The sequence below is a fragment of the Sparassis crispa genome (assembly GCF_003851025.1).
Source record: "Sparassis crispa DNA, contig_000005F, whole genome shotgun sequence".
Taxonomy (NCBI): Eukaryota; Fungi; Basidiomycota; class Agaricomycetes; order Polyporales; family Sparassidaceae; genus Sparassis; species Sparassis crispa.
Genome location: NW_020939752.1, coordinates 1292466 through 1315844, shown reverse-complemented (window position 1 = coordinate 1315844; position 23379 = coordinate 1292466). Strand labels below are relative to the sequence as shown.

The 23379-nt window shown below is 53.3% G+C and overlaps 9 protein-coding genes across 9 annotated transcripts; 5 read left to right on the top strand and 4 right to left on the bottom strand.

The window, feature by feature from the left end:
- Positions 1-184: 184 nt before the first annotated feature.
- On the bottom strand, positions 185-3209 carry SCP_0604720 (Protein ARG5,6, mitochondrial; the record flags this gene model as incomplete). The annotated part of the gene is made up of 7 exons (XM_027759605.1): positions 185-238; positions 302-349; positions 404-972; positions 1044-2202; positions 2271-2662; positions 2718-3003; positions 3057-3209. 7 exons carry the CDS (start codon positions 3207-3209, stop codon positions 185-187), a joined length of 2661 nt encoding a protein of 886 aa, XP_027615406.1.
- Positions 3210-3464: 255 nt separating this feature from the next.
- Positions 3465-8262, top strand: SCP_0604710 (hypothetical protein; the record flags this gene model as incomplete). The annotated part of the gene is made up of 11 exons (XM_027759604.1): positions 3465-3785; positions 3850-4672; positions 4723-4797; positions 4857-4955; positions 5009-5260; positions 5311-5397; positions 5450-6759; positions 6808-7596; positions 7658-7834; positions 7886-7954; positions 8011-8262. The coding sequence occupies 11 exons, from the start codon at positions 3465-3467 to the stop codon at positions 8260-8262; spliced, it is 4254 nt and encodes a 1417-aa protein (XP_027615405.1).
- Positions 8263-8713: 451 nt separating this feature from the next.
- SCP_0604700 (Elongin-C) lies at positions 8714-9321 on the bottom strand (the record flags this gene model as incomplete). The annotated part of the gene is made up of 6 exons (XM_027759603.1): positions 8714-8718; positions 8768-8793; positions 8849-8968; positions 9035-9080; positions 9143-9263; positions 9313-9321. The coding sequence occupies 6 exons, from the start codon at positions 9319-9321 to the stop codon at positions 8714-8716; spliced, it is 327 nt and encodes a 108-aa protein (XP_027615404.1).
- Positions 9322-9474: 153 nt separating this feature from the next.
- Positions 9475-10266, top strand: SCP_0604690 (Ubiquitin-conjugating enzyme E2 13; the record flags this gene model as incomplete). The annotated part of the gene is made up of 5 exons (XM_027759602.1): positions 9475-9489; positions 9552-9563; positions 9631-9745; positions 9822-9988; positions 10045-10266. The coding sequence occupies 5 exons, from the start codon at positions 9475-9477 to the stop codon at positions 10264-10266; spliced, it is 531 nt and encodes a 176-aa protein (XP_027615403.1).
- A 389-nt stretch (positions 10267-10655) lies between these two features.
- On the bottom strand, positions 10656-13360 carry SCP_0604680 (Serine/threonine-protein phosphatase 2B catalytic subunit A1; the record flags this gene model as incomplete). Its single annotated transcript, XM_027759601.1, has 12 exons — positions 10656-11064; positions 11120-11464; positions 11518-11652; positions 11733-11810; positions 11866-11954; positions 12156-12239; positions 12289-12434; positions 12508-12619; positions 12712-12810; positions 12863-12888; positions 12956-13169; positions 13235-13360. 12 exons carry the CDS (start codon positions 13358-13360, stop codon positions 10656-10658), a joined length of 1863 nt encoding a protein of 620 aa, XP_027615402.1.
- Positions 13361-13896: 536 nt separating this feature from the next.
- SCP_0604670 (hypothetical protein) lies at positions 13897-14720 on the bottom strand (the record flags this gene model as incomplete). The annotated part of the gene is made up of 4 exons (XM_027759600.1): positions 13897-14056; positions 14116-14201; positions 14253-14449; positions 14507-14720. The coding sequence occupies 4 exons, from the start codon at positions 14718-14720 to the stop codon at positions 13897-13899; spliced, it is 657 nt and encodes a 218-aa protein (XP_027615401.1).
- Positions 14721-16201: 1481 nt separating this feature from the next.
- Positions 16202-17844, top strand: SCP_0604660 (Protein bem46; the record flags this gene model as incomplete). The annotated part of the gene is made up of 10 exons (XM_027759599.1): positions 16202-16267; positions 16330-16366; positions 16414-16485; positions 16545-16708; positions 16830-16957; positions 17015-17049; positions 17115-17185; positions 17245-17310; positions 17365-17707; positions 17759-17844. The coding sequence occupies 10 exons, from the start codon at positions 16202-16204 to the stop codon at positions 17842-17844; spliced, it is 1068 nt and encodes a 355-aa protein (XP_027615400.1).
- A 2527-nt stretch (positions 17845-20371) lies between these two features.
- Positions 20372-20812, top strand: SCP_0604650 (Ostreolysin A6; the record flags this gene model as incomplete). The annotated part of the gene is made up of 2 exons (XM_027759598.1): positions 20372-20471; positions 20529-20812. The coding sequence occupies 2 exons, from the start codon at positions 20372-20374 to the stop codon at positions 20810-20812; spliced, it is 384 nt and encodes a 127-aa protein (XP_027615399.1).
- Positions 20813-21313: 501 nt separating this feature from the next.
- On the top strand, positions 21314-22924 carry SCP_0604640 (hypothetical protein; the record flags this gene model as incomplete). The annotated part of the gene is made up of 5 exons (XM_027759597.1): positions 21314-21900; positions 21949-22032; positions 22139-22315; positions 22536-22620; positions 22781-22924. The coding sequence occupies 5 exons, from the start codon at positions 21314-21316 to the stop codon at positions 22922-22924; spliced, it is 1077 nt and encodes a 358-aa protein (XP_027615398.1).
- Positions 22925-23379: the final 455 nt, after the last annotated feature.

The following is a 23379-nucleotide window of genomic DNA, read 5'->3' as shown; positions in this document are numbered from 1 at the left end:
CACTCTAATTTTGCTTTTGCCCTCGAAATGCCAATTTCCATTGCTCACGACGACCACAACCACTACCAGTCCACTACGGTCTACATTAGATATGATTTGTTTGAGATACTTTCATCTAAGCCCACAGACTTTCTAGGCATAGCAATGTGCGTCCACGCATCGATTACGAGCTTGAGTTCGCCAATCACACGACCGGAATTCCAGCGTACTCGTCATACCCCAGTGCCAGATTCAAGTTCTGCAACAATCCCAGTAACATACTGAGTATACTAAATACACAGATGAATCCACAGGAACGTACCTGCAGACATTGTGTAGCTGCACCCTTCAGTAAGTTATCCAGGCCACCCTGGCGGCAATCTCAGGCCCGAGTAGTTTCGGCGATAAACGAAAGCGCACTCACCACCACGACAGCACGGTCACCCTCGCTATGCACCTGGAACCCACCGACAGCCCACCCGTGCTGGTTCTCTACATCCTGCAGGACCGGCACCTCACTCTTGATCCTCACAAGCTTCTCTCCACTGTACTTCTGCTCATACAGCGCCCGCACGTCGCGCGCAGACACCCTCTCGCTGAGCGGCATCGACAGTACGGAGAGGATCCCGCTGAACCACGGCGCGATGGACGGGATGAACGCGACCTTCACTGGGATCGCTGGGCTCGCAAGCAGGCGAGTGAGATGCCGCCCGGCCTCGCGCTCATGGATGTGGTCCGTCAGCGCGTACGCGCGCATACCACCCATTAGGCTCTCCGGTGTCACCTTCGCGATGGTAGTGGGGCGGCCGTCCGCGTCATTTGGGCCCGCCACGGTGCCCGCGCCGCTGTAGCCCGACACGCCGAACACGGTCGGCCACGCATCCACCTTGAGGTACGGCAGCAAGGGCGCGACGAGCATCTGGGACGACGTCGCATAGCATCCTGGGTTCGAAATGCGCTTCGCGCTCCGAATTGCACTGCGCGAGTACAGCTCTGATACACAAGAAAATCGATAGAGTAGATTAACATGTAGCTTTACGGCGACGGCTACGAAGAACCCTCACCCGGGAGCCCGTATGTCCACCCACCCTCGAACCTGTGGTCTGCACTCAAATCCACCACCACACTCCGCATGCCGTTCGTGCGCATCTGCGAACCGCGGTCGACGGCATCCACGAAGGGCTTGCACACGCCGTTCGGCAGCGCCATAACCCAAGCGTCCACTTCGCCGTCCTTCTCCATCAGCTCCACGTCCGCCAGTGACAGGTCTGAGTACGTGACGGGCGCCTTGGTGTAGCTGGTGAGTGGAAACCCCGCGAGCTGCCGCGACGACACGTGGGTCAGGTCCAGGTAGGGGTGGTTGGACAGCAGTGTGGTCAACGCCTGCCCGGTAAAGCCGCGTGCGCCGACAAGCGCGAGGCGCTTCGGTTCGGTCGATACAGGAGTAGCAGCGGTGGCATAGCCTCTCTGGGCACCGGGAGTGTGCCGCCGCCTCGCCATTGTAGAGAATGATCGAACACCACTTGGAGCATCGCCGGCGCGGTGTGGAGGGGCGGAGGGCCCGACGGGGAGGTAGGTCCTGCCGATCCTGCCCCTCTCCTCGAAGCCCTTCACGATACGTTCCACCTCCGCAATGTCGTGCACGCCATACCAGAAAAGACTTTTGCCCGCACGCGTGAAGCTCCCGTCGGCGCGCTCGAAATGCCACGACCGATTCTCGTCGTCGGCGCGGGCGGTCCAGAAGAGTCGCCGGTGGTCCTTCTTGATTGCGTGAAAGACGTTGTCGACGATGCCGTTCATGACGCCACTGCGTGATGCGAGCAGCTTGGTCATGACGGGCGTCTCGCCGGCTGGACGAGATACGATCGCGACGACGTCGAGCGGCTCGTCTCCGTAGATGGTGTATGGCGTCTTCTTCAGGTCGCTCAGAATACCAGCGACACTGTCGTCGCCGGACAGCACGCCGGGATCGCGATCGTTGATCACTTGGCGGAGACGGTCGGCGCCAACAGAGTCAACGGCGTCATGACTGAAGAGCTTGTACCCGCGGCGAATTAGGGTACCAGCTCCACTGTCAGTGAACAGCTCGCGCTGCAGAGAGTCTGCAGAGATGATGGCGACAGAAGACGAGCGAGGGAGGTGGTCCAGCAGCTGCTTAAACTCCCGGAGTTTGAGCTTGGTGCCAAACTTCACCCACGGTTCCTTCATGAGCTCATCGTACTCCTGCAAACAAACGGATGAGGGTAGGAGTAGTCAATATAGGAGCCAACAAGTGCTATCAATATAAATACCTCGTCTAGGTTGATCACATCCAACTTCTCTCCCGTAACGCCATGGAACAACCCACCCTTATCGTTCAGGAAGACGATCTTGAGAGGCTCGAGCTCCTTTGCGAGCTCACCCGCCGCGACGTCCGCGTTCACGTTAAGGATCTGGCCCGCATCAGACTCGGCTAAGCTAGTGAGGATAGGCAGAGCGCCTGCTCTGATGGAGGCTTCAAGTGGACGCTTGTCGACGCGTGTGATCTTTCCGACCAGACCGTACTTCTCCTTGTCTAGGTAGTCGGCGGTGAAAACGCCAGAAGTGATAGGGCGGGCGCGAGTGCCGAGCTTTTCCAGGGCACCTACCAGCTTTAGGTTCTCCTCCAGGAATACTTTACGGGCGATCTGCAAAGTCTTCGCGTCTATCGAAGCGGATATGAACGAGAAGGTACGCGTTTCCTGTGGGGAATGACATACCTGTGACCCTGATACCATCGATGTAGTCTGGTACAATCCCTGCGCTTTCAATAATTTCATTGAGTTGGGGTCCAGCACCATGCAGGATGACGGGATAGAGGCCGACGCGGTAGAGGAAGCTGAGACTGAGTGCGAGCTCGTCGAGCTGATCGAGAACGGCGCCCCCAATTTTGATGACCGCAAATTTAGCGGGGTGGGATGCATCGGAAGAGGAGGAGAATATCCTGAGGTACCGTTCGACCTCGCGCTTTGTACCGATTGAATAGAGGAGACGGGTGATGGTGTCCTGCAAGAGGGTGAACAGGCGATCGAAAGGATATCGGCGGGAAGCGGATTTACTCTGTCCGTCTGAGCGACCGACTGAAGTCCCCTGACAGGAGCCCAGCATCTGACGGCCTGGACGGCTGCCTGATGGGAGCCTGGAACGAGAAGAGCGCGGTGCGGTGGGCGTGCACGCAGGCCGAGTTTACTTGCACGACTGATTGCATGCATTGCGCCGGCAGAAAAGAAAACAAGCGGGAGGTTCCCGGCCAGAGAGAGGAAGGAGAGAGAGGGAAGGTGGAAGGGGTAGAGAAGGTGGAGGACGGTGCAGCCGCTCAAGTAGATACAGCCTCGCACCCACTGACTCCGTTCTTCGCGCTAATTGTGCTAACGCGCGCAAATGTATCTGATATTACGTAATGGCTATGCTGCCTTAATTACAGTGTGCAATTTAGCGCTTTGTGCCTCCTCCTTCCGCCATCCAGCATGGCGTCTCCCTGTACTCGCGACCCGCGCAGACCCTCCCGCCTACCATCTTTCAAGAGATCTTTCGACGAGGTGGGCAGCGACTCTGACAATTCTGACAATCTTCTATCCAGTGGCAGCGTTGCCGTTCGCCAGGCCGTCCACGCCGTTGAAGACCACGCCGACCGCAACAAGAGAGCGAGAAGCGACACTCCCTTATCTGACCCAGGAGATATCGACGAAGCCCTTTTCTCGTCCGACACGTCCTCCTCTACTTTCAACGGCTCGCCGAACAGTATTGGAAGCAACGCCGCTTCCGAAGCTCTTCCTTCTGGCAGCGCGGTCCGTCTATTGTCCATACTTGTTTTTAGACAAAACAGCCGTTTAATTTTATTTAATCTTCTAGACCGAGCAGTTACCATCTCCCACTCAGTTTGAAGCGCGCACGGGTTTCACTCCGGATTCGCCACCCGCTCCCAACCCGAGCGAACAGTACAGGATTTCTATGGAGCGCTTTGATGCATTCGAGTCCAATATCTCTGTCCTGCGACATTCCCACTCCCCTGAACATCGCTCGCTTCCTGTCTCACATTTAACTCAGGTACCTTCATGGTCTGCGTCGTCAGGCACTTCGGTGCCACCACCGCATCCGTTTACCCATGCTACTATAGGATTGCATGCGATTCCAGTCACGGAAGAGCTAATGTTATTGGGGGAGGACTCAATATCACCTACATCTTCCGCACGCAGCGTCCACCAGGTCTCCCGTGACCGTAGATCCCCCCTTGTAGCCACGTCTTCTCGGGCCGCATACTCTCCTTCAGCATCCATCTCGGCTAGTTCGAGCGAAGACATGCGCAACTGGCTGGATGAGAACGAGGATCATCTCCCCCCTCAGATTGACGTGATGTTGGCAACGCCCACGATGCCAACATTTGGTGAACCCGTCAACTCTGCGAGTGATTCTCTCCTGGCAGAAGGAAGCAGGTCCCTGCGTTTTACTGATTTGGGGGAGCGCATGGATCTGTCTCCTGTTCTTCCGAGAGCCAGTCGGGGAAGAACGCCTTCGGTTGCATCCCAACCTGCCGTACGACGAACTTTCATGAGAGAAACTTCCTCGAGCGGTAGTTCCTCTCGAGAGTCAGATATACGTACTTCGAGGCCAGATACGAGAGAGGCACGAGACTCCGATGATGGAATGTGGGATGTGCGGCTCCATTGGACCTCTGGTAATGGCTTTGAAAAGGCAGTACGATTTGTGGCTGACTCTTATCGACAGATGGAAATGCAGCACCTTACTCTTCTGACGGTAGTCGTTCCGTTGCAACACATACCCGCCCCTACCGCACGTCTGGTAAAATCCACATTGTCTATTGTATTCCCCTCATACCAAGTCACTCACTCTTCGGCCAGGTACTTCCAATCATCAATTGCACTCCAGACGAGAAGTACCATTCCGCGATCGCCGTACTACTTTGCCTCGCGATTTCACTGGTGAGGCTTCTCCCACAGGTAGGATTTTCATTCATTGATGTGACATGTCGATAACATACGTCCTCCTTCAGAAGCTGTATTCTCTCGAGGTTTTTCCGGCTGGGATCGGCTCGTATCCGAAGACCCCTATCGTGAATTTTATGAAGACATTGATGAAACTCGAGCGGTAGCTCCTACACCTCGCTCTTCTCTTCTCGCCCGTGCTTACTCGAACTCTGGATCCGAGTCTGATGATGTCGAGCTCTTGCGACGACATATCCGTGGATCCGAAGACTCTGACGGTTCGCTGACGGGAGGTCTTGTATACCCACCTTTACGAACAGGTGTGTCTTATATGGTGCCGTGTTGCGCACATTCGTAACGTCATCGTTAGAGGTATCAAACGTCACGTCGAATTCACCTGAGGCGTTCCCCCCGCGGAGAACGAGCAGGGGAGATGACAGCGTTAGGACAAGCAACGGTAATACACATTCCCTACTTCCTGTCATCGGCATGCTGAAGGTCATCGTTAGAAACGACGCGCCATTGGTTTCACCCTACCCATGAAAATCAGTCACATACAGCGGACACGTCGTCTAACCCGTTCGCCGCCCATCTTCAAGGGCGCAGGCCATCCTCTCGCCTCTACAGTACGAGGCCCACGCCTTCCAACACTCTCATGTCTGAGAACGCATTTGAACACCGCCGGGCCTTAGCTCGCGAGGCAGTTTTCTCACATCGCCCCGGTTACGCGTCGCCCACTACCACAGGTGCAGCTGACCGTCAGCGCGTTCCATCTGTTATAACATCCGCCGGGGACGTGGTTCAGTTCGACGAATGGTCGGATTCACCTCATCCCCATCGAGCGCATGGCACCAGTGACCGCAGTGGTGCCCACAGCCGGTCTCGGAGCACCTCTTCGCCTAGCCGTCCTTGGGGATCGGAGTTATATCCGCCTTCCTCCCCTCACTCCCCGATGGTGATCGATGACAATACGTTTCTAGAAACCGGGGGCCCACCAGTGGAATCACCTGACTTGCCGCCAGAGCCCGCAAACGATACCCAACCCAGAACGTTGAATTCACGCACATACGCGTTTCCGTCACTCGTTGATTGGGCGGTAGACGATACGGATACTACTCCTGTGACTGGTAGGCCTCGCCCTTTATGGTATGATGCGTCGACTGGATTTTTCTATCCGACATTCACCGATCAACTCCCCGTATCGAGTACGAGTTTTTCATCTTCCAACGCAGAGGCGTCACACTCCTCCAGCCGTCCGACTTCACGGACACCGGTCCCCTCTGAAGTATCTTCTCTAGAAATCGGAGGGCAACGCAGGGCGAACGCAATTGCAGATCTGCCCAGTGCGCGGGTAGAACTTGATCGTGTGATACTGACAAGAACAACACCCGTCAGTCCCCCCACGCTAGCGAATATTCGACCAACGTTTGCGTCAGACTCCCACAGCCACAGCGCCCGCGAACCCGGCGTTGGTCTACGCCCGCACACTCCTCCGTTTCGTACCAATTCCAGATTTCCCTCGCATGTGGTGCTCCCCATAAACCTGAGCCCTTCCTCCTTAGCCTCCAGTCACACAGAGCGGGGTCTTACGTCCATTGCATTCGGCAGACCGTACAACGACATCGATATCAATGCCTACCACGATGGCCCGTTCCGCGACACGGTGGCAAGATCCATGGAGATTGGTAGGAGGAGGAGCACTGCGATGCGTCGGGCGGAGGGTACAGCCTCGCGCAGGCCTAACCACCCTTCCCTGCCGCCGTTGCGTATCGGACAAAGCCCACTGAACCCGTCTTCAGCACCGTCTCGACTGCGTCTGGTGCGTATCTCCATGAACTTTTGTGTTGCGAAACTGATTTTTTTCTAGCCGCCGATCTCGCATGTGTCGGAATCGACGAGCTTCGAGGAACGTGCGGAGACTTCGCGTGATACGCATGTCCAGGCGGTAGATACGCCCATTAATCCTGCCTACTCGGATCCCTCTGTATACCCCGGCAGCTTGGGTTTTACTGCGAACTTCGATAGCCGTGCGAATTCCACGGAGGATTTCTTGCAAATGCCGCAGTACAGGGCACCAGACGAGGAAGACGCTCAGGCTCCTTACAATGACCTGCGCCGCATCATTGCACGCAGTACGCGTACGGCGGCTTCCCGCGTCGCTGATGGAAGTTCCAACACGCCTGGTGGCGAGCAGGTCCCAGCGTTGCGTGCTGATGGTTCTAATATTGCGCGCCAGCACCAGCTGATTGACCAATACCGTCAGGATAGAAGCACCCAGCGGCAGCGGACAAGTGGACTCTGGGGAGACATAGATGGCGTAGACGGCCCACGCGGGCCTACGTTCGGCTCGTCCGAGGCCCTGGAGGCATGGAGACATCACTCGGGTAATCGCAGCGGATATCTGCAGCCACGCGCCCATAATCCTTCGGGCGACCCGGACGCATCTCGTACGAGATCCTTGCAGCACAGTCGTGCGTCATCTACAGGTGGGACTGAATTAGCTGAACGTGCTGTGCGTACGTCGAGGATGCGCGTGGCGCGCCAGCGCAACGCTGAAATGTTTGAGCACCACCAGCATGGGTTTGCCACGCATTTCGGCCTTCTCCCGCGGCTGCCTGCAATGGGCTTTCGAGGACGAAACTTTGGTGACTTCGTGGTAGGTGTCTTGTCCGAATCATAAGTTGGATCCAGCTTAATGTTTTTGCTTCTTCTTGCAGCGAGATGACGAGCTCGATGCCTCGTACGAAGGCCTGCTCAGCTTGGCAGAGTTCCTGGGCGAAGCTAAGCCGCGGGGAACTCCGGCTGATGTTGTTGCGTCTCTTCCCTCCGGCGTATACCGAGATTGGGCTTCACCAGGCAATACCGAAGAACGGTGTCCTATTTGCCTCGACGACGTACGTATCTGTAGCAATCATGAGCCCGAATTTTCACTCATTCTATCACAGTACCAGCCGACAGATCCTGTCCTCAAGCTCTCTGCCTGCTCACACTGGTTCCACAAGGGTTGCATTGAGGTGTGTTGCAAATGGCTTTCTCTCCCTCGGACACTATTCTGACTGTGCTATCCCAGCAATGGCTCAAGGGCGCAGGGACATGTCCTGTGTGCCGCGGTCGCGTTGAGAATTCGCGCCCACGCCCGGAATGGTACAGTGCTAGTGCTCAACCTAACCCACCATCCACCAGTCGACCTTCTCCCAGCGGCAGCGGTCAAGTAGGCCGTGCGGACGGAAACGGAGCACTTGAAGACTGGGACATAGAGCTCCACGACCCGGACATGATTATTCGCGATCATTTACGTCGTCGTTGGCGGCGGCGCCATTGAGCGATTGCTGGCATCTTGGATTACCATACTGATCTCTTGGCGTAGATTGGTGGATTGGCTTGTTCGGTTTATGTACACTTGTACAGTTGTCGAAGTTGTGTTGTAGTTGCATATGTATGTCTTTACCAGTGTGCTGTAGTTCTAGTATTGTATAAAATTTAGGGTACAGTACCGTCACAGGAGGGCTAGCGAAACTCAGAAAATAATGTCAGAACTTTCATTTGAAGTGAAAGCGAAAATAGGAATGGAGCGTTAGCTGGGGTGTTGTTCTGCGGTTGACTTCACTCGACGGGATATGTGAACCTCTCCTGATCTCCAAAACCCGAATAAATTGCGGTGCTCTTTCCAAGAGATCTCTGCTGCTCCCTGCACTTGTTATCGCCGACTCGATGCCATTATGGGGTACTTGTTCGACTGTTCTGTGCGGAGACTTGCAACATCAGGCATGTTGTCATGCTTGTAGTCGTGCTCAGTACCTTGTCATCCAATGTGCGCAGAAACAAACCTTCATAGTAATCAGCCGTCATAAGCCTGCAAAAGTACGTGTCAATCGAGCATTTAGCAGAGCAGACACAGAGACAATTACAATTCCAGTGCAATTTCAGGCATCACACGCTCCGTAAATCCCGGAAGTTCTCGCGAAGGCACCCCCTCATAAACGGATTTATATGAGAGATATTCGCACAGTTTCTCTACCACTATTGGCCTGATCAAAAGAGAGACGCGGGAAGGTGACACATCGTTCTCGGCTGCTGAGACACAGCTCACATACCGCTCAAGGATACGGCATGTTTTGGAGACAGCCTCAGCGAAGTTGCCTGAGAAAAAAGTCGCAGTAGGATTGGAACTTGAGGTAATAGTCAGTGTTCGAACGACTCACTTTCAGAGCTGAGCATCTGCCTGAGGGTGCCGCTTCGCACCGCGACCTTGCGGCGGATGAGGAAGCTGTGTCCGTCATTACTGACGAGCTTCACCCACTCCATGTCATTGTTCTGTTGACCCTACAAATACGATCACGGACGTGAGAGCTAAGGGCAATGATTTTCGTACCTCCACCATGCCGAATGCTTGCAAAGATCTACCCACAATGATTTGTGATATAATTTGACAGACAACTTGCACCTCATTAAATTAGCTCCCAATTTGGTGATATAGACGCCGGACAGTGGGTGCAGCCCTCACTCACCCAGTACTCTTCCAGATTCTCTACAAATGGCTCTTCCGAAGGTACATACGCTGAGAGAACCTTAGCAATGTTCTGACTTACGATTTTCTCATTTGGATTTCAGCGGATCATCAAGGTTCGTACCATCCAAGTCTCCACACGACCAATACCGTCTTAGCGACGGGGCCATTCACCATTGGTAGGAAACGGAGCGACTCGTTGCAGATCCTGCGCCAGGCATTTCCGCTGCCCCTCATGAGGACAACCTTCGCTATTTCGATGTTACCATCCAAGGTCCAGACGGAAGTCCCTTCCAGAGTGCGTCCCCATCGACATGTCTCGATGCGTTGCAGACTTACATCTTCGTATGTATTCTGGTGATTGTGCCTATTAGATGGAGTGTTCCGGCTAGAATTGTTCCTCCCAGAAGAATACCCAATGAGTCCTCCGAAAGTGCGCTTTCTGACCAAGATCTATCACCCAAATATCGGTAAGTCATTCACTCGTGGCGAAACGCTCGGAGCGAAGACCCATTCCTCCCATTCGCAGACAAACTTGGCCGTATTTGCTTAGACATCCTGAAAGGCGAGTGTATCGTCGATATGCGGTAGTGGCAGCTGACCGAAGCCGTCGATGTTGTTCGCGTGGATTCCTCCACTACAGACAAGTGGTCACCCGCACTTCAGATCCGGACCGTGCTTCTCTCCATCCAAGCTCTCCTGAGCGCCCCCAACCCGGATGATCCTCTGGCCACCGACGTTGCGAAGCACTACAAGGAGAACGAGAAGGATGCGCAGCGCGTCAGCCGCGAGTGGACTGAGAAGTACGCTTCAGCTTGATTTTCCTACGAAGGAAGCACGTTTTTGAGGAGTGTGTATGTGTGCCGGCTGGCCAGCATGATGGGCGTAGACAATAGACACATGCGCTAGTGGAGGAAAGAGAGGTGTGATTTGTATGTAGCTTTACTGGTCGTGTACTCTACTGGCGAGGGGGATTATAGTAATCCCTAGGCGACGCTTTTTGACATATACCGTGCGTGTAGCATGTGCAGGACGCTATGACTTCAAGGCCTGTTCAATCACTATGACGGAATGACATGGTATACAACAGCTATTCGTTCACGGAATGAGTACAGTACATACGACAACAGCTGGGTATTGATACAAGGCCAAGTTATCTGGATAGAAATGCGACGCAGCACCATTAACAACACCATACCATGATCTGTTTAAGCAGTCTCATATCTCTTCAAGGCTCGAGGCCGGCCTGCACTTCGTCTGCCCCTTGCGATCCGATCTGCCAGTCTTTCAACCACCCCGCCATCCCCTAAGCCCTCCTCTTCGAGGGCCCCCCGGATGAGAGCCTCTAAGTTTCCTCTGTCGCCATCCTCAGGAAGCCCCGGCAAGCGCATGCTGGGGACAGGGACGAACGGCAGCGTAGACGATGACCTGTAATCGAATTTCGGGAGTCGCTCGTTGGCGATATCCGACTGACGGGCGTCGTCGAAGGATCGGATGTATCGACGCGCTTGTATCGTTCGCACACCGAGTGTTTCGGGCGCGGCAAACCCGCCAGGCCAAGCTGTCGGAGCGCCTTGTTCGGACGGATGCAATTCGGTAGCATTCTCTGCCTCTTCGCTAAAACGGCCCGTTAAGAGAAAAAAGGTAAGACGGATGTCTGAACATCACCCACCGTAAAAGTCGGAACACCCGCTGCATTCTGCCCACCGCCATGATCTTGCTCTTGATCTGCTGCCTTCTCTCTGAGATTTCATCCGGAGTTAGGGCCAGATCTGCGATGGTTCTCGTCTCGTCCTCCTCATCTTCTTCTTCTGTTATGTCAGTAAGTGCGCGTGCCCGCTCAGCATCCTCTTCCTCGGAAGATAGCGAGGACGATTCTTCGAGCTCCCTGTCCGAGCACACCGACAGGATCGCAAGCAACATCTCTGTGATCTTCGAACCAACAAAAGGAAGACTCCACGTGAATGCGTCCATGAAGTTGGGGAGCCAGTAAGGGTGGGAGTTTGCGTAGTATTGCCTACAAGACCTCCGTATCAGAACTATCACTAAAGCTGATGCCACAAAAATTACCGGATAACCATGTTCTTGTTGTTGTACTTGATAATCGCTCCCTTGTTATGATATAAGTCGAGATAATTAGGTGCGCTGAACACAGTGATCACTGAAGGAAACTTCCTCGACGCCGTCTTGCGATGCATGGTGTACCTGACACCAAGTATGAAGTAGACGCCACGGCAATCTGAGCGAATTGGCCACGAAATCCAAACAATATCGCTATCACTTACCCCGCATCTTGCGCCTCATGTCCACGAAACATGCCCAGCAACTGGTTCCGCTCTAAAAATGAGCACACCGCCTCGTATCTGTTACACTGACATCACTTTCGGATTGCAGGGAAGGAATAGCAGGACGACGGACGTGTAATAATAACTGCATCCGCGAGTGTGATTTGGATAAAACATTTTTTCCAACGGTGTACCTTGTCGCCACTCGTACGCTGGGTCGTGCTGCGAGAGAGGGAGTACATCAATCGTGATACAACTCGGGAAACGATGGAAGACATATAAAAGAACGTTCGTTGAATGCCACGCGAAAATGATTGCATGATAACGCCGAAGTCCAAGGCCGGGATACCCTGTGATACGTGCAGGAGAATGCCCCAAAGAAAACAAGACGAGAATCAGGGAAGAAAAGAACAACTAGAATACCTCGGTTCCGAAATTCGGCACTGGATCTGCCCACAGCAAATCACACAGAAGACCTTGAGAGTCAGGTTCGGCGAAACGATTCAGCTGACCGGACGTCAGAAATTTGAGGTCATCTCCAGAATTGATTTCGTGCCTTATCTACGTCTTCCAGCAGCTGTAGCTCCGGCGATATTCCTCCGTGCACGCAAAAAAACTTGCCATCAATTAGCGCCGCCACTGGGAGACTCTGGAACGATTGGATGCACGCGTCGTAGATCGTGGCAGAGTACTTGTGCATGCCTAATTCGGGGGAACCATGGTATTAGCCAGGACATCGATTCGCGAGGACGAATGAAATAAAGATAGGCCTCACATTCACGTTTAAAAGTGAAATATTCAGTGAGGTGCCTACACTCATGATTTCCCCGTAAAAGGAGGAGTTGCGTTGGATACCACAGCTTCAATGCATAGAGGTATAAAAGGCACTAAATTTCACGCATAAGTATCTGACTTAATCGCAGCGAAATGGCCGAGGTACTATGCCCACGCTTCGCATACACCCAAAAGGAGCACTGACCTCGATACTAAAGTAACCTCGATCCACATAGTCACCCAGAAACAGATAGTTATTCTCTGCGAACGAACCGCCCAATTCGAGAATTTTGAGCAGGTCATACTGTGGTATCTCCTTCAAGACACAAATCACAACGGACGTAATCAATACGCACAAATTGGCCATGTATATCACCGCAAACTGGTGCGATGTATTCCAGGATAAGTCAACGTGTCCATAAAGCGGTCAGAAGATCACAAGCACGCACCTACGACTGGACTCCTCGCATGAAGCATGTTGGGTTCCTGACTCAACAATTGAGTTGTCTGATCGAGAATAAAAAGGGCCTGCTCCTCCGTTAGTCTTCCTTCATTCAAGAATTGGTGTTTAAGTAAGTCAAGGTTGGGTCGGTGAATACTGGCGTGGACATCTGCAATAAAGAACTCCTCGTCTGTAGGACATTGTACAATCGGGGGTGGCACCTAGAAATCGAGAAACGTAAAGTCAATACAAGACGTCAGCACAGCGCAATTGAGCAAAGGCGTACATGCTCGACTTGTCGTCTCTTTGTATCGGGGGATTTCGAGTATCCATACTGCCCCGGTGAGCCTTGGGTAACAATAGGTGGCCCGTACAGAGGCCCCGCCCCGTGGGGGGAAAGGTATACAGACATTACAAAGGAGCAAGATATGAGGCGAATCTAATGGCGGTAGGAGTCAATGAAGTTCGCTCTCGCGTCCTTGTAACATCCACGTGAACTCTCCACAAATTACGTAAGAACTTTTCACGTAGAAACGAAGTCGCCCCCTCTCAGACGCCGATGTGTGAAATTTGTCCCGACCCTGCGCTCAGCCCCACACAATAGCCCTCAATCAGAAAACCTCTGTAAAGAACCGAGTCACCTTCACTCACCGGTCCGACGCCCATCTTACAGACCTGCCATATCCGGACAACTACACAGTCTAAGATCGCCATCTTCCATAAACTTACCACTGGCACGATGATACCCCTCAGGGAAACCCGATTTTCATGTCCAATCAGACGAATGAAGACAACCACGCAGGAAATGAGCAAGACTCATTTATTAAGGAGTGAACTATATTATAGCATCATGGCAATTAACCAACACAAAGCACGGAAACGACAACTGCAATAAATGGCAGTAGCATCAGCCATAAGTGGCATGTAACATCAACCAGTACCAACCTTTCAGATAGAAAGGCCGAGGACCGCAACAATGATGGTGATGTTGAGTGAACCAATGATGGACAGAATGGAGGAAATCAGAGGCACGAGAGCGCCAACCAGTCCCACCAAGATATTGTCAACAAGCATGATGACCGCGCATAGCAGGCAGCCAACGACCTCGCTAAATTTTTTTTAAAGGTCGATTAGCTCCCAATTCGACATGTAACAAACACCACATACGCAAGGGAGGCAAGCAGGTAGGTGACGGAGGGCAGGATGTCGGCAGAGACGATTGTCAAAACAAAGCCAAGCGCCTCGAAGACGAGCTGCGCATGCGTCAGTACAATTTCGCTCTCACTGCCTTGAGGTACACTCACAATCAGCAGCTCCGAAACGACCTCAGCGAGCTCAGCGACGGTGATCAAGACGGTTCCCTCAATGGGAGCGAGAATGACGTCGGTCGACTCGCACATAAGACCCTGAACGTCGACGAGGGCTGTACCCAGAACAGTCCTAATGCCAACAACGATGTTACTGATGTTGTCAACCGTCGCATTTTGCGCAGTAAGGAACGCTGAAAACACGGCAGTCAATAACTCTGTACAAAAATAATCGACAACGATGAACGTACTGAGCTCAGCGACCTGAGGACGAATTGTCTCGGTCACAGTGGTTATGACCTCATATACACCCGCAGTTGCACGAGGAACCAACGAAGGAACATCGGGGACGGCAACGAGGTCTTCTACGGAGCTGACAACGCCGGTAGAAGCGAAGGGTGCCGCGGACGTGAAGGCGCTGAGAGCGAGGGTCGCGAGGATGGAGAGCGTGCTGAAGGCAAACATGTTGTAAGGAGTGTGAGGAGTAGAGAACGACTGGGTGAGGAAGTGCTGAGATGAGCGTACAGGCTGACTGGAAGTCAATAAATAAAAAGCCGTCTGAGCTGCGACTTTTATATGTTGGATGATGTGACTTAATCACTACCGTGACAACTTGGCGCAGCGGCACCGCTAAATTTTTGAAACACATCCCTGCAGGCCAACGACAAATCAGTTCAGCGGCACGATGAGGAATTCTGGTCCGATGCTTCTGGAGATCTGGAGATCTCGCTAGATTGTAGGGTGGCCACTTACGATCACGAAGCTCCAGCCTCGTGCAGGCTGAAGGTGGGAACGGTGTCTTCCGCTGACCGTGTAAAATATGCAGTGGTAATCAGTGGACCTTCAGCATCTTCTCCAAGAAAAAAAAACAATCCTGCATGCGCAACGGATGGGTGTATCACCTTGCAGTGTCTAGTTCTCGCCACGGTGTTCCAAGTAAATCTAGAAGAAGGCGAGACTCTACATTCCCGATGGTCGAAGAAAGCTTGGAGGTTTAATTGCTTCAAAATGGCGCCGGAGCGCGAACGAAACTGGCGTCGATCCATCTCTGTGGGCCAATCACGTACGGGAAGAAGACCGGTTTGTCACTCGTGACCGTCGGTTGTCATACGCACGCGAGAGAAGCACCGGCTTCCCTGCCAGATAACTTTTTCCCCGGGATGTGCACATAATATCGTAGCACCCACGTTCCCCTCGCCTGCACCAGAAAACATTGGGACTTACAAGAGCTTGGGCGTCGACTCAGACTACAAAATCGTGGCAGATGTTTGTCCGAAGTCAGCGGGGGCCATCGCAGCGCAATTATTGATTACGTCAGCGCCGCTGGTCGAACGATTCCTCTGAAACATCCCGGGTCTCTTGGGGTTTCTGGGCGCCGTTTCCTGATCAATAGAATTATATCCACGACGTGTTTAAATTTCAAACTTTGGGATCTTCCGCTGCAGTTCGTTACGGGAGCACCGCGGCAGGCTCTTATGGGCTCTCCGCCTCTTTTACTCACTGGAGACACCAGTACTTGCGACATTCAAAGGGAAATTTGCTTAGGGCCATTATATCGATGCTGAAGTCATTTTTTCCGTGTGCGGTGAGGGAGTCGGAGAACAGAGCGGTGGGCGGCAGCGCTCCCGTCGCGTTTCCCACCGGCTATTATAATAAGTAGAGGATCGCCGTTGGATCTTAGCTGGAATCCATTACGTTTTGAACTGAAAATCCAGTCCTGCGAAAACAATCTTGTGGCATCGTGACGGAGGCATGGACACTAAGGTATGTAGGTAGCAAGTAGGTTACCAGGCAGGTGCAAAGATTCAAGAAGCAAAGAAGTAGAGGCCACAGCCTAACAAGGACAAACAACAGCCACCGTGGAGCATTGTGGCACTTATACTGTCTTACAGAGGTCTATCTATCCAAGGCGCTGCGCGTAGTGAAGAAGTGCATTGCTATCTATCATGTCCGACAACGCGTCGAACACCTTCGTATCAAACCTTCTCCCTACCATCGAAAGTTTCGCAAAAGTGAGCTCACTGTTGTCCTTGTTGGCTTGCAACATGGCTCAGATACGCCTGCGAACTTCAAGGGAACCATCGCCACTGCTGCCGGACTGTCTACAGTTGGTATGGTTGCTGCTTATTCCTTCGTTCTGCTTGCTGAAAGCCCGCAGGATTCGGTCTGCTGTTCTTCGGGCAAAACTACCTCATCTACCCTTCCGCATTTCCCCCTGGATCGAGAGTCGGTGCGCCACACCATTTCCGTCTCGTCCGCGTTTGTTGTATTCACAGCGAAACTGCGCAGAGGTTCCCACTCCTACCGACTTTGGTTTACCATATCAAGGCCTAGAATTACTGACGCCAGACGACGTGAAGCTGCGATGCTATCTGCTAGTCCAGAGGAAAGAACTGTCCCACCTTGGCGGAGCAGCCGAGGTCAGCGGTAACGGCCAAGAGACAGACGAAGAGGTGTGTGTCTCGTACTTGTTATGTGGTTATCATTTTGCGTTATCGTCTTTGCACGTCCCTGAATTCTTTCTGCGGCGTGTTGTCCTTGTGGGGGCTAATCATGTCTCTTTGCGAGTGATAGTTCGCTGCTTCCCGTCCAACTGTCATGATGTTTCACGGTAATGGCGGCAATGTTGGACACCGAATACCCCTCGCCAAGGTGTTTTATGCAAAGATGCGATGTAACGTTCTAATGTTGTCTTACCGAGGGTGCGTTTCCCTATTTTAAACTCCTATTTCATTTGTATAATACGCCGTGCGAAACAGGTATGGCCATTCGGAAGGATCTCCGTCCGAAAAAGGTCTCGCCCGAGATTCTTCGTCGTCCATTCAAAAGGCTGAGCGAATTCGTCTTTATGTCATACAGGCATCCGGACGGACGCCCAATGTGCCCTTGACTATGTAACGTCTCACTCTGTACTCTCACGCACACCAGTCGTACGTACAAGCCGTCGATCACCTTCCCCACCTGCTTACTTACGTTTCCTGCCATACAGATTCTCTACGGCCAATCAATAGGCGGCGCAGTCTCTATTGATCTTGCGAGCCGCAACCCGCATGTCGTCCGTCTTGTCCTCGTGTCGTGCGCACGAACCATCACTGACGCTGATCCGTAGATCCGTGCGCTCATCCTGGAGAATACGTTCCTCTCCCTCCCGCGCCTCGTACCCAATACGTTCCCAATCCTCGGCCCGTTGTCGTTCCTGTGCCACCAGAAGTGGGACTCCGCCTCCATGGCGCCCCTCATCCCTGCCGAGACACCTATGCTCATGCTCAGCGGGACGCACGACGAGGTCGTGCCCCCCGAACATATGCGCCTACTGTGGGAGATCGTGCAACAGAGGATTCCCGGCGGGCGCAGGGCAGACGGCACTCCAGTACAGGATGCAGAGGAGGCGAAGAAGGTGGACCCAAGTCCAGGGTATTCCAGATTCGTGGAGTTCGACGGAGGGACGCATAGTAAGTGATCCAGTTCCCCGGCTGCCATGTGTAGTTGACGAGAATTTTCAGATGATACGTGTGTACAGCCGGGATATTGGACCACCGTGGCCGAGTTCGTCGCCGGCCTCGGGGAATCATCTCGCATCGTGTGGTGAGAGGTTGGAGCGTTCACGTATTTTTAGTTACTTATTCTGTTCGTGCCGGTTCCTTCTCTTGTACACGTCATGTTGTGGTAGATGGTATAGCGGATATACACCTAGCATGGATTTCGGACTTTAAGATGTGATCCATACATCGTACTAGCCCTGTTCCCGGCGAGTTCCTCTTGCGCGTCAAAACTACACGTTCTACTCCTCACTGGGACCACTCCGACGCACCTTCTGACGTTGATTACTGCAGCAAGGTGGTTCCTCTTCCACGCTGGAACCACAACCACAGGTGGATACGTCTGATACAGTGCAACGTTGCACTACCGAAGAATTTCTAATCGATTCTGCCAATCTATGACATCGCGACTAGTAACAAACCGACACAGTTTGATGGATTACCCACCTGATCCCCTCCCAGAGCAGCCAAGACGGTAGGCGGCGGGGCAGACTGAACAAGATGACTGGGCGTTCTGCAACCTCAAGCATCTCAACGCACCTCACTTCCTACTTAGCCATTGTGTGAAAGAGCAAGCACTCATCAGCTTCAGCGACAAAATGGCTGCGTGAGCTCCACCGCTGATCCGCAGCATTGGCAGACGCTGACAGGCATCTGGTGGTTGCAATGAGCCGCAGAGTGGTTTGGAGTTAGCACTAGCCGCGACTCGACGTGTCGATGTTATAGGAGTGCATGCTCGCAAAGAAGTTCGAAGTGCCCACACAACCCACCGTAGGACAAGCGTCTACGATACCGAAGTTTCACCGCAGAGTCCAATGGGCATCTGCGAAAGGAATACGTTCAGTGCTGTGCGCAGGTGGATTACTCACAGAGTGTCCAGCTGACATGAGGCCGTCCCAGGATCTCAGAAACCTGTAGCAACCCTTCACAACTGGCAGGATAGATAACACCCTCAATTGGCACCACACTCGTGGATGCAATCAGCCTCCTAGAGTGAGAAGAATTAGGGAGTCAGAGAAGTGTCCATGAACAAAAGAGTTACTCCCTCCAATAACAAGCAAGCATGGTAGGCTATCAGGTCAGCAATCCTTAAACGCAGAGAACTTGCCCACCAACGGCGCGAGGTCGATAACTTGATCCGCGGCACCTGTAAACGATGACTGCAGCAAGCAATATGCAATCCAGCGGCGCGTAACGTGTAGTACCTAATTCCCTCCCAGTCATCCAACAGGGCAAGAGTAATCAACGAATGGAGAACATCCTACGGTCTGCGATACGCGCATATGCACCAGAACCTGCGGATAGTTTTCGGCGGACGATGTCGGCTAAATTTCGAGGACAAGGACGCAGGAAAACATTCGGGAGGTGACAGTGAGACGTAGTCCAAGTTGGCCAGCCCTCGGTTACGATCCGTGCTCACCTCCTCCAAATTCCTCTCTCGTTTCCCATGTTGTCGGACATAGGTGTGAGCCATTCGTTGTAGGTATATTCTTGCGTTCCACTCGAGAATCGGCATCGTGACCGCGCTCGCGTTGATCATGAGTTCAAACCACCATGACAAGCGGAAGCACGTCCAAATTTGGCAAGTCAGGTAGTTGATCGAGCCACCGACGACCTCATGGTCATCATCCTCGTCCTTGCCACCACCATCTCCGTTAATCTTTGGAGTTAATCATACTGTTTCACTGTTTCCGTTCATGCTTGCTACCAGCCGGTCGAGTCCGAACATATGTGGACCACACACTACCACCAATCTACAAGGATCCGTGCGCCTTCCTTCTCCGATGGACGTGCCGCTTGCACCACACTTACTAATTGACAAGAATAACTATCCACCGCTATTTCTGTACATCAGAATGATTCAGCGTCTTAACCTGATGGGTTTCGAGATATTTGCCACTAAGGGTCAAGGTTGACCTGACACGTTTTCCACCATCTGCACGCCTGCGATGCCCACCTGCTGTATCGTGACGACGGTACCTGCTCTCCTCATGTGAATGGCAGCCAGTAAAATGCAGAGGTGAGACTCGCTGAGAGCCCTTTTTTCCTTGCGCAAGTGCTAGAATCGCTTTTGCGCGCTCGATGACTTAGGTTGCCTCACCTATTACTGAAGGGGCATGTCCATTGGCTCAGGGTTTATCTGGAGTGACTGAGCGGAAGCGAACTTTGTGGCTCACCCTTGTGTTCCAGGACGAAGTTTAGGGTCCACGTCGATTTCCGCAGACTAAGATGTGGTCCTCATCTGTATCATATCAACTTGTGGTTCCTTGACAAACGCCACGTCCCCTTATACCGACAGGTCCCTCTAGGCCCTTGTATAATTCAGTACGACAGAGAGATGCGATTAGGATAAGCCGATGTGCCCGACTGTTATTCAGGTAAGGTTGAACCAAGCTGGTGAAACACTTCGGGAGTTCTGCTGATACTGTGGTCTACAAGGAATTGCGCGCTCCACCAAAGATTCGTCTTGACAGGCCATAAGAGGGCTCGGCAGGAAATAGAGTGCCTGCTGTCTCTCTCCTCACGGTTTCTGCTCATTGCCACCCTCTTCCTAACATTTAGCTGATCTCAGCCAAGATGGGCCACGGAGACTGGGCCGTGATTAACCTGCAGAACCACAGCGACCTGGAGCTAAAGATAAAGAACGTCAGTCTGTCGTGGGGCAAGTTGTACACGGGTGATGCCGATCTCCGCTGTGTCTCGCTCTGTGACTGACATGCCCGATCATGCGCAGAGGGAGACAAGCATCACGAGATATCCATAGCAAGCATAGAGGACCACGTCGTTCCTGCGAGGGACGGGATTGTGGTCAGCTCGTGTGGACGGGAGGAATCGCCAAGTGGCACGGAAGGGTCGTTCGATGTCGTCGACACGAGCACGGACGCATTAGTCCGCACGGTCTTTTGGGACTGCCTGTATGTCAGGCACAACAGGTTCGAGACAAGGGGGGGGAACAAAGCATGGATCGTTGATCACTCCGATGTCTCGAAGGAGGGGCACTCGGAGAGATCAAGGTGACGTTCTTGAAGCTGTGATGGGCGTACGCCAGGTCTGTGTTAGTGTGCTATCGGGCTGAGACTTGCACTGACATGTAGTTTGCACGTACCCGGATAGAATTGACATAGAGGTCACCCAGAATCTTGAGAGATCCGCTGATTGTTGGACTGGCTAGTTGTCTTGATTGTATTTTAGTATGCCCTTTCCACCGTCGATATATCTATGCATCATTCCAAGTCACCTTTTCGAATGCATGGTCGATGTCTCGTTACTGAGTCTGCTAGAAGGTTGCAGAGCCCCAACCATTCAGTGTGGCTTGAAGTTGACGATCCGGCTGCTCCAATCCGTGTGATCCGCACGACGCGACTGTGTTTCGGATATGCAGATAGATGCTTTAGTTACGAGCAGTTCACACATGTCGTTGAGCACCTGCCGTGTCACGGTTGACGCAGTCGAGCATATAGGTCCTAACCCTAGAGTGGGGCTTGTGAGTCGTGCGCCACTCGCGCTCACTCTGCGGACATGAGTTCGCTGAACAGTCCGCCGACGTCGTCCTCCGAGTCCAGCCCAGCGGCGGATACGTTCTCCACGCACCAGGCGACGCGCCCGCTGCCGTTCGTGCACCCGACCCGCGCCGTCTTCGCCGCCCATCCCCGGCCGCCCTCCGAGTCCTCCGTCGTCGGAGCGCACTGGTCTGCCCGCTCGTCCCGCAAGAACCGGTATCTGTCCCGGCCTCTCGCCGTCAAGCCACATCTGTCCGTCGTCCTCGAGCAGCGGCTGCACCACGCCCACGCCCGCTTCAAGCTCCACCTCGCCTGGGACCTCTCCTTCTGGGTCGCCCAAGTCTTCGTCCTCGGCTCCGCCCTCTGGGTCATCAACGCCTTCCTCCTGTATCTCCCCCTCCTCGATGTTGGCCCAGCCCACCCCGATGCCGCCGCATGGTGCGCCTTTGCTGGCGGGACGTTCTTCGAGGTCGGCAGCTACCTCATGGTCGTCGAGGCTCTCAACACTGGACACGAGCAAATGTTCGGCCCTGCTCTATGGGGGCTCGTCAGCGGCGAGAATTTCGATTCCGAGATGCCAGCCAAGCCCGTGCAGTTTCGCTGGTAGTGAGTATTCGCCCGTTCTTGGACGATTCGTTGCTCAAGAACTCTCAGCGGCGTGGGCTCATGGCGCGAGCTCGGCTTCCTCGCCTGCTTCATCCAGATGATCGCCGCCACCGTCTTCTGGATATCCACCATGTAAGTATCTCGTTCTTATCGGTCCCGTTGGACTTGCAGCTGGAATTAACGAGATCTGGTCCGTATTCATGCACACATTCCTCAAATCCACTCACCCATCCTCCAGCACCGGTATTCCAGACGTGATTCACAACCTCAACACCGACCCTCCTACCGCCATCACCGATGTCTTCTTCTGGACCCCGCAGGTCGTCGGCGGGACAGGATTCTTCATCTCGTCCCTCTTCCTCATGCTCGAGGTCCAGCGTACGTGGTGGATTCCCAACATCGGGAGCCTTGGGTGGTGAGTATTTACTGCTTCTCCACATGTGCCCTACACAGGGCATACCACCACGTCCCACCTTACGCATACCCCTTCGCGTCCCTCTAAATGTCTCTGCCCACGCCCTTCCCACATTCCTTCTTTCACCCCTCCCCGTGTCCTCTTTCCTTGTTCCCTCTTCCTACTCGGCCCCGCTTCGAAGCTTGCTGCTGGTACAAATTTGACTAACTACCTTGCCTAGGCATATCGGGCTGTGGAACCTGATCGGTGCCGTCGGCTTCACGCTCTGCGGTGCGCTTGGGTACGCTGCCGCCACCTCTACCAAGGTATGCTCTACTCTTCTGTTCAGCCTTCCCATCCCCTTAGTACATTCGCTCTTTCCTCGCTCGCTCGTCCATTCACTTATGTTCGCCGTTTTCAATTCGCCCATTCCCCCTTCCTTTTTACGCACACTTCGCGTGTCCACTCATGCTAACGTCCGCCCAGGCAAACTACCAGTCCGTACTCTCGACTTTCTGGGGCTCGTGGGCGTTCCTCATCGGGAGCACCATCCAGCTCTGGGAGACCCTCTGGCGCGAGGACCCCACAGCGCCCGCGCCTTCTTCCCCGGGAAGGGAGAAGGGGAGCTAAGGGAAGGTGTGAGACCAGTGGACAGAAAGATTCATAGTGCGATGTGTGGACATTAATTACTGGTAACACACGAGTGCGTGCTAGACCTCTATACCAGGTTGTATTGTATACCTATGCCACATAATTGGCTTGCTGATGTCCGCGTTGAGTTGGAGGTTCGGAAGAGAGTTCGTATGCTGTGCTTCGGAGCTTAGGTTATAGACATTTGCGCATGCGCTCTTTTTCTCAAAGGTTGAGGCACTTCATGACCTGACGGATGATTTTGCCGGAGTGACTTTACTGCAGTTCACTCAATCGAAATGTGACCTTCGACGTCGAGCGTCGCCATGATCTTCAATGCTAAGCAAGCAATCACTAGAGTAACAGAAGATTGGTAACCTTCACACTTGATCCACACATTCCAACTTGAAACGAGCGAAGCCTGCGAAGACTTACATCAACCTCAGTGAGATCGG